The 14,422-nt window shown below is 40.0% G+C and overlaps 2 protein-coding genes across 2 annotated transcripts in view; both read left to right on the top strand.

Annotated features, from left to right (window-relative positions):
• Window positions 1–2,180, top strand: part of TMTC1 (transmembrane and tetratricopeptide repeat containing 1) — a gene marked incomplete at its 5' end in the record, with an annotated part of 261,806 nt that extends 259,626 nt beyond the window's left edge. The window contains one exon of the mRNA XM_006769654.2: window positions 347–2,180. Coding sequence (XP_006769717.2) covers window positions 347–487 — 141 coding nt within the window. The remainder of the gene's footprint in view (window positions 1–346) is intronic.
• Window positions 2,181–9,374: 7,194 nt separating this feature from the next.
• Window positions 9,375–14,422, top strand: part of OVCH1 (ovochymase 1) — a 42,666-nt gene continuing 37,618 nt past the window's right edge. Inside the window, 5 exon segments of the mRNA XM_006769656.1 lie at window positions 9,375–9,438; window positions 10,278–10,319; window positions 10,322–10,390; window positions 10,663–10,765; window positions 11,913–12,089. Of these exon segments, the coding sequence (XP_006769719.1) occupies window positions 9,375–9,438; window positions 10,278–10,319; window positions 10,322–10,390; window positions 10,663–10,765; window positions 11,913–12,089 (455 nt within the window).

The raw sequence follows: 14,422 nt of genomic DNA, 5'->3' as shown, positions 1-14,422 counted from the left end.
CTCCCCCCCCCCCCCCTCCTGCCATGGCTCCATTTGATTACAGAGGAATAGTGCTAACTCTATGAAATGCCAGCCTCATACCCTGCATTAGTAGAATTGAAAGTCTGTTTTCTGCCATTTAACCTGTGGTGTAAGTTCTATCCTTCACAGCCTCCAGCTGGATTGGTACTTAAAACAAATGGATTCTCCAAAAGCACCAGCAGATAAGGATACAGTTACCCATGCAGACAGGTTTCCTTAGTGGGGACATTCATGTTCAACTGGGCGAAAGGCTGTTTCCTAGTCTCCCCATCCTCCTACAGAACGTTCTGGGGGATCAGATTATTCTCTTTCTTTTTCTCAACAGGGAAACTATGTGTCTGCAAGAGCTTATTATGAGCGAGCCTTACTGTTGGTTCCAGACAGCAAACTGCTGCAGGAAAATCTGGCCAAATTGGATCGCCTAGAAAAGCGATTACAAGAAGTTCGAGAAAAGGATCAACCATAGCAGCATTGGCTGTCGTCTGGAGGGACGGTTGCTGGTGCCTCTGGAGGAGGAAGAAGTGATGGAGGCCTTGCTGTCACATCAGCAGGACAACCAACGGAGCTTGCCTCTCACTCCCAGTCCAGGGGGCACATTTGGAGACACTCGCTGGTAACCGTGTGCTGTGGGACTTGCATCTCCATGAAAAAAAAAAAAAAAAAAGATAAAAAAAAAGAGCAAGCAAGAGCAAGAAGGCCGGAGAGGGAAGGAATACAACAGCATTTTACAGATTTTTGTTGTTGTTGTTGCTTTAACTCCAAATTTCCCTCCATATATTTCTCTGCTTTTGCAACCCAGAGATCTGGTTCTCTCTCTTAGTTTAAGCTTTTTATGTCCCAGAAATGCAGAAATTAGAAATGCCATGAAGTCAGATCTTTGCTTCTTAATGGGATATTTCAAAGAGGATAATTCCTCTGAGATAAGCCATTTGGGAAATTCTACCAAGAGGTGGCTCATTTAATTCTCCAGAACCAGAAAGGAGTATCAAATAATTTTTTGTAGAACCTTCCAGAATATGTGGAGAAAGGGGCTGTTGTTAAGTGAGCTTGTTCTAATATTCCCCTAAAGATATTGCTAGAGCCCTACAGAATAGTAAATTAAATTCCACTCTGATGCAAGTTTTTTCCCATCGCCTAACATATAAAAAAGGAAGCTTCTGGAATTATGTATGGATATTCTTACCCCTAGGGGAAAGTCAAGAATCTTGGTCCCCCTAATTCTTTATGGAAAATTTAAAATTTATTACAAGTAGAGTAGTAGTTCTGCTCTAAGATTTCAAAAGTACTTTTAAAATCATAAATGTCCCTGCCTCCACATATATTATTATTTTGGTGAAGAAAAAATAGTATATTCTACATAAGAATTATTAAAGATGTTAACTGAGAGAAATGTTCTACTTTATTATTTTAACATTTAGACATCATGAGATTCATTATTTTTTGAAAAATATATTTAACCACCTAGGAATCTTTACAGTATATCACAGAAATCTTCATAGACTATGGACTAAATGGAAAGAGAGCTTTATTATTTTGTCTTCCTAGGCTCAATGAGAATTCTGTGCTTAGAATGCGAGTGATGTAAACCCAGAATTCTTGGTTCTGTATTTGTAATTTTGGAGAATTCATAGAGAATGCTCAAAAAAATCTAGGAAAAAATTCTAAATTTATAATTTAAAAAAATATATTTATATTTTAAAATAAGGAAGGCAAAGTTGAACTTATCAATTGACATTTGCTTTTTAGTGTTATTTATTCATAACTTATAAAATATTTAATATATGTACACACACAGGTTTTTTTTTCATTGTACATAGTTGTTTTAATAACAGCTTTTAAAACCGACCATACGAGCATTATAAATCTAAATTGCAAACAGTTAAGTTTTAACAGCGCCTCAAAAAAGTTGCACTGATTATTCACTTGCTAAAGTTAACGAAATTGGGGCTCAGCCTCTTCAGGGTTTGGGGTAGTAGGATATTTGGTATATATTTTGAAATTGGAATACCTGGTTTTAATTTGGTCATCATCGTAAAAAATTAAACAAAACCTCTGAGCAGTGCTATTCATGATGCTGAGCCAGGTTCCATGGAGATACAGTAATTTGAAGGCACACATATTTCCCATGCTTAGGCCAGGTATGGAAAAAAAAAAAAAAACAACACACCTCTTCTGCTCTTTTACACCCCAGTATTAGAGAGCAGTGTCCCTGTAAGTTTTTTTTGGTGGGAGTCAGGAAGGAGAGGGAAGGTCTAGATAAAGGGGGAAAAAACTTCTTTAGAAAGTGATGGTACAAGGAATATTTTAAATGCAAAGGATTACAGAAATTGCATTAGCATATATTTGTGTACATCAATAATCCAATAATTTTTATATTACCATTCTGATCTTCTGTTTTTAATACTCTTTTAATGTTGTATATCAAAAAATTTTCCAAAATTTTATTTAAAGTATTTTTATTCCTCTCCTAAAAATATATTTCTATAGTCTTAAGGCCAAGAAAGGTTCCATATTACATTTGAAAAATATACTGTTATTATACCTACCCCTATAATTAATAATATGAAGCTCTACCTAAAACTAATATCTAGGGCATTGATCACAACTTTTTAGAATGATCTGTAACCAAAACTCACACCTAGAAAGTTAATGGGAAAGACTGAGCCCCAAATTTTGAAAAGCAATTATGCCTTACTTGCTGAAGTGCTGAGAAAGCTATGAGAGTACATTTGTTGGATTAATTGAAATAGCAATTATACGGGAGGGGGGGCAAAGGGTCACATGGCCTTCAGGAGACTTTTTCTGTCTTCTTTTGGGTGCTTTCCCCTCCCCCAACTCCATGTCTGTTTTGTTTTTGTTTTTTCTCTCTCTCTCCCTTCCCCCCACCCCCTTTCTCATTCTGTGTGCACATTAAAATTTAGCACTGTTACGTCAGATATTTTGTGCTGAGTAAATACCTTCACTGAGATGTGGCCAATGAAGTAATTTTCATAGTTGAAATGGTGCCTATAAGAAAATAAATCACATTATATTTTCAAGGATATTAAGTATATTTGTAACTATTTTTGTTTGGTCCTTGTAACATGAAGTAATATGTGGAATCCATGCTTATCAAAATAAAAGCTGAGTGCCCTGGCTAGTCGTGGAGGTGCATCCAGGTTGCCCTTCAGGAAGCGTGATTGACATGCGAGTCGATAGCCCCCCTCTGCGATGGAATTGCAGAGCCTGCTTCATGGATGTGCAGTCTACACAGTCCCTCAGGGTCCTGTGCCCAGGAGCACCTCATGCTTGGTTGAATTCCCTGATTGAAATTCTTAATAATTTTAAAAAGGATTCCTGCAATTTTATTTTGTCCTAAGGCCTTAAATATGTAGCAGGTGCTGAGTAGGAGACAGTGGCGAAGGAGTTGCTTTAGTCTGGCTGAACACTTGACCCAATGATCAGAGTTTCATTTGTGTCTGTTACTCTGAGCATCATTTGCTGTTTTTCTTAGCTACATTAGAGTTCCTTGTGTACACATCTCCCCCCTCCTACTGCCAATCTGTCTAACCTGTCCATCAGTCCTACCCAGGACCCATTCTCTTTGCCTTCAAAATCTCCATTAGGTGGCAGGCCTTTGACATAGGAGCCATGAGAATGGCTTTACAAAATTATTCAGGATTTTTAAAATGATTCAGTTGTTTTCAGTTTGTTAATGGCATTCATAAGACATGGTTCAGTGATGTAACATAGTTGAACTAAACCAAAGATTTAAATACCTTGGAGGAAATTAAATTTTATTTTAAAAACTCCTGATTCTATTATGTAGTTAGACCACAGGTTAACAACTTCAATGGGAGTTTATGAATTTTACAAAAGAGATGTTTATAATATTTCACAAAAGAGATGTTTATAATCTTTTGCAGTTTTAACTTTTAAATCTAGACTAAAATGAGCCAAAGAATTCTTAAGAAGGATTGATTGGTGGCACAATTGGTTGGTTGAGGTTACCATTCCAAGATTGACAAACCTGGTCGGTTGGTGGGGTGCTTTTACCCTCATGGCAATTGAGCTATAATTTGACCTATATGTTCAGAGTTCTTAATTCTAAGATGGACAGGAATTGCCTTGCCATTTACATGTTCCCAGACAAGATGCTGAGTATATAAAACTCATATTTTTTTATGACTCAAAGAAGGTGTCCATGATAGAGAGTTAATGCATAGATCCTATAATTCTCTTTCTTTGGGTTAATTATACACACGTCAGCTTTTATTAATTATTTATTAATTGTACTCATTAGAATCAATTTAAAAAAAACAACAATTTTGCTCTGATTTGTGATAGATTTGTACCTTAGATTAATAAATCTATAGAGTATTAATAACAATAATCAAAGGAAATATAGTTACAGGTAGTTTGTTTTCTATTTTTACCCTGATTTCCATATCACATTTACTTGGATTAAAACTGTATGTTGATATTTCCCAGTAATAGCAAAACTTATCTAAGTGCCATCTTTTAGCATTGAAAGATAGAAAAAATATATAGGGAAATATTATAACTTTTTTATTATTCTTAACGTTTTTTATGTAAAAGAACAATATGTTAAACACTTCTTCCAACAATAGCACTTTTTCATTATTTTTTAGTAACCATGTAACTTAAAGAGAAGAAGTAAAATAACTGCAATCAAAGGTATGGTTTAATATCAATCAAGAAAATGGCACAATAGAATTGATGGTATTCCTATCTATCCATTGTCTTGTATAAAATGTTCCATTATTATTACCAAGGGTCCTTGCAATTAAAACCTTAGGGTATGTAACTCATAAAATTAGCACCTATCACAATATACAATCATTATTAATTGGCAAGTTTAGATCACCATTTACCCCAAACTGGAAACAGCTGCTTATATCCAGAAATCCAGAAGTTTCTTCCCATTCTTGGTGGTGCCTGTGGTGAACATGTGTACCACATTTGGAAGTCTCCAATGCGCATAATGTCCTCCTGAGGCCGTCTTGCTGGTCCGTAAGGGGATGCACCAAGTCAGGAGTCCAGAGGTCTGGGTTCCTGGTCCCTCCTCTGCCACCGAGGAGCCGCCTCACCCTGGGCAGGTTACCAGTGTCTCTGTCATTGTTTCTCACACATTAAAGAACTGGTTAGTTCTAAGAAACTATCAAGCTCTATGAGTCTCCTGACAGATTGAAAGCCCTCTACATCTGAAGACGTAACTGATAGTGTTGCCCTTTGTTTTAGAAATGCTTAAGATAACCACCACAACAGAACACATACACACACAACCCTGAAAGTGATTGGACTGCCCAAGTGCTTTACCATGGCAGAGAAACCTACTCTTATTTTACATCCTGGACACATAAAAATTAGTGATTTCATTATGTTTCTGGGGAAAAAAGTTTTAAAATTTCCTCCTCAGAAATTAAAATATCTGTAGAAGCCATGGCTTGCTTTTATAATGTGGCTATCATTTGACTTGCTGTAACTCACACCAATCCCTCCTTTTTTCAGGGGAAAATGACTTGTGTCATGTTCTTTGTTCATAATGCTTTTATTTCCTACTTTGATCAGTTGTATATAAATATACATTTTTGTTATGTTTGCTGTGCCAGTTAGGAATATATCGCCCATGTAAGTCTGATTATGTACACTTTGCCTAGGTCTTTCCAAAATAAAATTTATGTAAATGTCTATTTTATATAAAATATGATGAAAATAACTGTCTTGTTTCAATCTCTAAAGCACTTCATGATTAGTACCCATTGAAATCCGTGTCACCAGTCGGTGTCTGCTTTAAAAGTGAAAAAGTCCACCTTCCGTCCTTCCCTCACTTATTCATCCAGTGCATTGCATTGCTTTGTTCTGTGTGCTTTGAGTCTGCTCTCTTTCCCATACGCCACAATGACTATGTCAGTACTTACTCCTTATACATCTCCTCCCTCATTTTGCTGAGTAGATGCCTTCACAGAGTAAATACAAGGTAGAAAACAGGAACTCTCTCAGCATCCTGCACTCCATCTACAAACTTACCTGCACCCACTACTTCCTTCCTTCCTGTTGCTGCAATGGAACAAAAGGGCCCTATTTTGCCTCTTGTAGAACTTCATTCTATTCCTGAGCCTCTTTTTCATCTATAACTTGTTCTGTTTGCTGGTTCTTGTCCATGCGCTTCCATTTTATTGATTTACTAGAGGCTCAATGCACGAATTCGTGCATGGGTGGGGTCCTTCAGCCTAGCTGGTGATTGGGGCCATCTCACCCAGTCCTGATCGGGCCGATTCGGCCCACTGGCCGGGGGTAAGAACCATGGGAGGTTGGCTGTGGGAGCACACTGACCACCAGGGGGCAGCTCCTGTGTTGAGCATCTGCCGCCTGGTAGTACGTGTCATAGTGACTGGTCATGAGGGTCGCTTAGGCTTTAATATAGAGAGATTTTTAATTTATTATTGACAATATTACATATATCCCCTTTCCCCCCATTGACCCTTTCTAGCCCGCACCTGTCCACCCCAACCCCAACACTCCACCCCCACTCCAGGCCTTCACCACACTATTGTGTGTGTCTATGGGCTATGCATATATGCACATAAATTCTTTAATCTCTTCTCACCCACCCACTAACCCCCCTTCTAACACATATACAGGTAACCACCATCAAAATCATTTGGGGGGAAAAGCCTTTATTTCTCATCATCTATTGCTGCTATTACATATCTTTCTGTCATTCACAGACAAACTATTTGAATGAATTTTTTTCACCCATTTCTTTCTACTTCATCGTTCAAATGCCCTCTGCATCATAGTAGTATCTGTCCCTGCAACTAATATTCAAGTGAAATTTCTGGTTTTTAAGGTCATCAATAATCCCCTTAGTGCTGAATCTTAGGACTTGTGGGACTTTGGAGGGTTCTAGAGTTTAGATCAGTGGTTTAGCTGGGGTGGAAATTTTTATTTTTTACATAATATATTATTTGTCCATAGTTTGCTCATTGCACCTAATGCTCCTAATTTTACAACACTCCTTAGAGTTGGGGCTTCCATCAAAAATCTTGGAAGTCTTCCAACAGCGAATCGTTATTATTCCACCCTAATGAAGATATGTTCAAATTAAAGGCAAATTTCCCATACATCACAAGTCTAAACCAGGGTAGGTAGTGTAGTCCACTCTTCCCTTCCCTGATGTCCTTCCTTTTCTAATGTTTATTTTCTAAATAAGAGAATACTTCCATTTGGGCACTTGAACATTTCCATAATCTCAACTTACACTTAAACCATCATCTTATACATTTAAACCTAAGTCTAACAACTTGACTATTGAGTATTATGCAACTATTTCATGGAAAACCATTATTTTGTTAGGCCTGTAAGAGACCAAAACTTTATATAGAAGAACAAGGTCTCACTTGAGGCTGTGAGTTTAGAACTTTGGAAGAAAAGGGAGCTGTGATGTAGCAGGAAATGAGATTGTATCCAACCCCATGGGGATTTCTGGGTGGAAACAAACTACTGAAGATCCTGCAAAGCTGTGTGCACTGCATGCAGCTGAGTGTGGGGGCGCAGGTCTGCGGGCGTCATGAGAACCTTAGCCATGAACTTCAACACTGTAGATTGGCACAGCACATGTTCATTTTTTTCTTCTCCCATATTGTAGTACTTTTAATCTGACTCCCTTCTGCCAAGAAGAACAAGAGGAGTTGGGTCCATTTGAAAAGTCTGAGCTTTTATTGGAGAGTATTGTGCCCTTGGGGCCAGGGATGGTTATGGTAATCTTTGTGAGAAAACCACAGTGAAAGCAAACCTCTGGGATGAAGATGACGAGGACCCATTGGTCAGGCTGCCACCATATCTGGAAATTCCCTGGCCAGTGCTCAAGTCTGGAGGTGCAGTGCTTTATTTTTACAAAAGAGCTGCTTACCTTACCAAACCCCATCCCTGTGTCCCCCAGACACCCAAGCTGGAAACCCAGGTGAAACTGTCATCCAAGGCATCCTTAGTTAAAATGACACTTGAAATAAAATGGTGCTACTCTCAAAAATAGTGCAGTCCAATAGAACCATCAGCAAGGATGGCAATGTTCTATATCTACACTATCCAACATGATAGCCACTAGCCATAGATGACTAGTAAGCCCTTGAAATTTAGTTAAATTTTTAAATTTAATTTTAGTTCATTTCAAGTTAAATAACCACACATGGCTAGTCTTCACCCTATTGGACAGGGCAGCTCTAGATAGTTCAATGTAATAAGACTTGGGACACAAAAATCACAGGAACACTCTTTGGGGTCATGAGGCAAGAAGGCTGACAAGTGTGCTCCAAGTTTGTAAGCTCTTCACCAAAAGCTGCCCATTCACCTTCTGCAGTTACAGAGGTCATTGTCCCAGCTGATTGTCACCTGCCCAGTCCTATACCTGCATCCCTTCCACCTGACTATATTCTGATTTTCTGTTCATCTGTCTACAGCCTGCTTACCACCCTGGATTTGTTTACCATCCCACCTCAAGGAGCTTTTATCTCTCTTTTACAGAGAATTGAGACAACTGAGCCAAGTTAGTTGATTTATATAGAATGTCCACTTAGCCTTGCCCTAATTTTTTGATAAGCTCTCAGTCCATTTCAAATTCTGGCTCTATTCCACTCCCAATCTCAAGCTAAATTGTTACAAAATAATATTTATGGGAAAAGTGCTGACATGATAGTCTTAGCAATGAATTTATTTTAACAATCTTAAATGATGGGTCATATAGTTCTGGTCCATTCCACTGAAGTTGATTGCCACCCAGAAATGTAATGACATAAATCTGATCTTTTATATCTACTCTATTTGAAAACTTGAGTGTCAACGCCTTTAACAAGCTACTTAGAAGCAGGAGCAGTACCATAAAGTACTCATTAGGCCTTCCTGGGTCTTCCTTCTCTCAGAAGTCGGCTATCCTGTATCTTGTATGGGTGACCAACTTCCTTGCCCAGCGTGGGACAAAATTCACCTGCGTGAATTCACCTTGATCACACATCTGTCCCTTAGGGACTTGTGCACACATTTGAGTGTCCCACCAGCCTTGTGGACACTTAGCGCCTGTCTCCAGGGGCCAATGGCTGAACCTATGAAACCCAAGACCGCCAGAGGACTGCAGCATCGGGATAACGAGAGGAAGTGATGCTGGGAGGTCTGGCAGCCTGGCAGGTGCCGCCCATCATGCCGTGGGCGTGGGCGGGAGTGAAGAGCTCTGTAGGCGGGCAGGCGCCTCCAGGAGTGCAAGGACCTGCGGGGGTGCAGACCAACTTCCTCCCTTGGTTTTCTCAGCCTAAGACGCACAAACAGAGGAAGACAGACGAAGTCACCACATGGGCACCATGCCGGAATTGGCTGAGCTTGGGGTGCTGCCGTTTCTTGCTGTGGGCCTCCCCTCAAATCCAGGTGATTGGGCCCTGGGCACCCAGGGTGCAGATGCTGGGGCAGGACTCTGCATAATCCTCAGGCTGGAAGAGGCGAAGGGGAGGGGGACAGTGCAGGCCCAGATGTTCCCAAAGAAGCGCCTGCGCCCAGTTTCCTCTTGAAATTACTGGATTCTGGAGTTCAAGTTTGTAGGCACATCTGCTAACCCTGCTCGTGCTAAGCAGCCTCCTCCAAGGAAAAAGAGCCAAGTGGAAGTAACTTATCTCATATAATAAAAGGCTAACATGCAAATTGTCCCCCGGGAGTTCCACCTGGAGTTCAACTGGGATTCCACCACTTACTATAATGTGTGCTGACCACCAGGGGGCGACGCGGAATGAAGAAAGGCACCGGCCAGCCGCCAGAAGGCCCTAATCAGCCCTGATCGCTGGCCAGGCCTAGGGACCCTACCTGTGCATGAATTTCGGACACCCGGCCTCTAGTAGCCAAATATCCGTCTTCCAGGGAGGAGTATGTTGTTCTCCAGGATCATTATAGAACCTAAATTATGTAGTGCTCACCCTCCCCCAGAATCAGTCACCACTGGAAGAGCTGGTGCATCCTGCCCCAGGTGATTTCTTGTTAAGGCAGTTCAGGCTGAAAAGGGGCAGGGGAGGCCTGAGGCAAGTTCTTGTCAGCACAACCTGAGTGGGGGGTGGGCTCGAGAATATTTTGAGAAAAGAACAGGGACAGCATGCAGCTGAGTGATGTCAGAACATCTGTGCCAAGCCAGGAAAATCTGAATGTGAAATCTTGATAGAGTGAGCTTTTACATAAGGTGTTCTGTGTGCGTGTGTGCACACATATGCTCTCCCTCACAGGACTGAAGTGTGGGATTCAAGCAGCTGATCTGAAAAGTACAGAACTGCCTTGGAATCTGAGTTGTTCTCTGAAGTTACTAGTTAGAGAAATTCAACAGCTGGTAGACATCCATGCCAGATCAGTATAACAAAGGCACTGATTTCTTAATGAGAAAATGGTAACTTATTTCTTTTGTTTCAAATATCACAACTCCAGGTTAACAAGTAATTTCTGTCTTGATCCCACTTGACCTCTATGCCAAAAATTTTACTTCATAGGTAATAGCTTACTGATCAACTTATATCAGTATCTAAGGATGTTATATTAGATGAGTTGATTTCAAATATTTCTGGAGTCGACCCCATGGGGAGATGTATGTTAGTTGTATCCATAACTTTTGTCTTGGGCAGGTCTCCCTGAAAGTAGATGAGCACCATTTCTGTGGAGGAAGCTTGATTCAAGATGATCTGGTGGTTGCAGCAACACACTGACTGGCTAGCCTCACTGAGTAAGTTATAAGTTTTCATCATTTGTTAAACTTTGATTAATGATGATAGATAGAACGTGGAGATTTGATGATCTAAATACATTTCAAGGTCAAATTTCAATTCCTTTCTTAATTTTTCTACTTGGTCTACCCCTATTGGCCTTCCTGATCCTCAGAAACTGTGTCTGTCCAAGATTTCCCATGCTTCCTACCTTATAACCAGAAATCCTGGAGATCCCAGACATCACCTATAATTTGTGGATTGGTGGTGGGAAAAAATAATTACCTATTCTAATAAAGTGGATGCTCCAAAATTTGAATAATCTGAGTTTTAGGCATTAGGAGGGAAATAACAGATACTTGTCTAGATTAAAAGCAAGTACTAATAAGAGGGAAAAATGGTAGTTCTAGGAACAACTTTTATACTTTGTTAAAAAATGAAAGTGCATGTGTAGACTGGTTTATGTACAAAAGAAGAAAAGATGCCACACTTAAATACTTTACACAGAAAGACAGCTGAGGTAGGGGAAAGACCTTCACAGAATGTAAACATTATGACTAAAAAACATAACTTTTTATAGATCCCTATAATTGATAAGGTCTTATGTCAATTAGTAATCCTATATAATAAAGAGGTAATATGCAAATTAACCCTCACACCCTCACAAGATGGCTGCCAAAGACCAGGCCAGCAGGGGGGTTAGTGAGGGACGACCAAACAACTGAACAAGCAGGCTGCATGGGGCAACCAGGCCAGTGGGAGGGCCATGAGGGGTGACCAGACTGGCAGAGGGGGCAGTTAGGAGTGACCAGGCTGGCAGGGAGGGGGCAGTTGGGGGTGACCTAGCCAGCAGGGGGGTTAGTTAGGGACGATCAGGCAGGCAGGCAGGTGAGCAATTTGGAGCCAGCAGTCGAGGATTGTGAGAGGGATCCCGGATTGGAGAGGGTACAGGCTGGTCTGAAGGGACAACCCCCCGCCCTCCCCGCCACACACACACACACACGAATTTCGTGCACCGGGCCTCTAGTCACTAATAAAGGCATATCTTCTTTTAAGACTTAGTAATACTTACAGGTACATTAATCACTTTTCATTTAATTGCATGAAGCCAAGAGTCTTTTCTGGGGGAAACAACTGCTTATTGAAATATTTTTTTTTTGTTTTTAGGGAGCTAATTAAGAGTCTAGTTATGATTGCTGGAGAGGATAACTTCTTTCAGAAGGATAAGCAAGAACAGAATAATCCTGTCTCAAAAATTATTATCCATCCTGACTACAACAGACTTGGATATATGAATTCAGATATTGCACTGCTGCATCTAAAACACAAAATCAAATTTGATAAGTGCATAAAGAGAGTTAGAATATAAAAAATGTAATGGAGAAAACTGTGTTCATTAATTCTGTACCAGTTAACTTTAATTTCTATTTATATATCTAATAATATTAGAATTGCTACATTTTGGGTTTTTTTAAAATAATTTTGTTTAATGTACAGAAAGCACTGTATAGGCCAGTGATAGTGAACCTACGACACGCGTGTCAGAGGTGACACGCAAACTCATTTTTTTGGTTGATTTTTCTTTGTTAAATGGCATTTAAATATATAAAATAAATATCAAAAATATAAGTCTTTGTTTTAATATGGTTGCAAATATCAAAAAATTTCTATATGTGACACGGCACCAGACTTAAGTTAGGGTTTTTAAAAATGCTGACACGCCAAGCTCAAAAGGTTCGCCATAAGTCCTAGCCACATATTCTATGCTTAACTAAAGTAGCATTTTAAGTACTCTAGTGTCTTAGCTGGGCTATACTGTTGACCTATACGCAGCTCTAGCCATGGAGGTTGGGACATTTGAAAATTTTATCAAAATCATCTCCTTTCTGTCATTATTGTGAAATAGATATCTGACACACTCTCAGCACAGGTTAAACAATCTGAATAAAGTATAAGAAATGTGTTTTTTTAAATGCAAGAAAGGAAAGTGTTTAGTGACTAAAAACAATGAAAGAGCACAGATCTAGAGTAGTTAGCCAGGCACTGAAATAAGCGACTGCGCTTGAAGCATGTAATTGATTTTTTAGAACCTAGAGCTTTAATTGGCCATTTAAGGAGCCTGCATTGGAGTAAGGATCAGGGATGGGAAACTCTGATTTGAGCCTTTGTGTACCTGGAACTTCCTGAAAGGTAATGCTTTGGAAGTAGGGGGAAAGAGAGGGAAATACAGCACACGAAGTGAGAAAATAAGGAAGCTTACTGGATGGAGGGTTCTCGAAGAATCTGTAATTGTAAGCAAACCCTCATTCGGGGTCATGCTGAAATTTACATTATCTGTGATCCAAAAATCTAAGCCAAGACTCTAAAGTTGTTACAGGTTAGTAATCAGGGCTTCTGGCAGAAGCAAAAGTCAATCCTTTCTGAAGAGAATAACCTTAAATCTTAGCTTTACTATCCTCCCATAAAGTTTTAATGAATGTGAACACACAATTAAATCAAAAGCTTGCAGAGATAGTTGCCACCAAAGAGAGAGTCAGAAATAATAACTAATTATTCTTTCTACGATTATATATGTTAAAATAAGGTACATAATATAAAGTATGTTTTACTTAAGTTTATGTATATGAAGGTCTATCAAAAATGACTAAAGAACAGGAAACTATTAACTTAGGAGGAAAATTTTTAAAAGAGCCAATAAAACGCTAAGGTATAAAAGTATAAAAATATAAGTGAAATTGGAAGCACAGTAGCTGAATTAGCAGATTAGATCAAATACAGGGAACTAGAATATCTGAAATAATTATTGAAAAGTGACAAAGTAAGAGACAGAGGAGATATATTAAAAGCATTTAGTAAACATCCAGTTTGAGCTTTAGAAAAAAATATAGGTAATGGGACAGAAAAGCTATAATTTAAGAAAAAAAGTGGCTAAGGCAGCCGTGGGCAAACTACGGCCCGTGGGCCAGATCCGGCCCATTCGGCTGTTCTATCTGGCCCGAAAGAGTGGAGGGTTCTCTTGCTCTCCCCTCTGCTCCTTCACCAGCAGCAGTGTTAACATGTATTAGTTCACACAAACACTCCATCCATGCTTTTGTTCTAGCCCCCCGGTCCAGTTTAAGAACCCATTGTGGCCCTGGAGTCAAAAAGTTTGCCCACCCCTGGGCTAAGGAATAAACATAACTGATGAGGCACAAATCTCCAGATTTAAGAATTCAATAATTCCAAACTATGATATTAAAAATTATATATAGACTATAAGTCTGGTGCACGAAATCTGTGCACTCAGGAGGTCCCTCAGCCCAGCATGCACCTTCTTGCTGCCTGGAAACCCTTGGGGAATGTCCAACTGCTGCGGAGGCAGGAGAGGCTCCGGCCACTGCAGCTGTTCTCGCCAGCTGTGAGTTTGGCTTCTGGTTGAGCAGCAGGTCCCCTGTGGGAACGTACTGACCACCAGGGGGCAGCTCCTTCATTGAGCATCTGCCCCTTGGTGATCAGTGTGTGTCATAGCGACCAGTCATTCTGCTGTTCAGTCAATTTGCATATTAGCCTTTTATTATATAGGGATCAGGCCAAAACTAGCTCTCCAACATCCCCCAAGGGGTCCCAGATTGTGAGAGGGTACAGGCCAGGCAGAGGGACCCCACTGGTGCACAATCAGGACCAGGGAAGGACACGGG

Source organism: Myotis davidii, unplaced genomic scaffold, assembly GCF_000327345.1.
Source record: "Myotis davidii unplaced genomic scaffold, ASM32734v1 scaffold163, whole genome shotgun sequence".
In the NCBI taxonomy this organism is placed as follows: Eukaryota; Metazoa; Chordata; class Mammalia; order Chiroptera; family Vespertilionidae; genus Myotis; species Myotis davidii.
The sequence above is the reverse complement of the archived record's forward strand: the minus strand, read 5'-3'. Positions and strand labels throughout refer to the sequence as shown.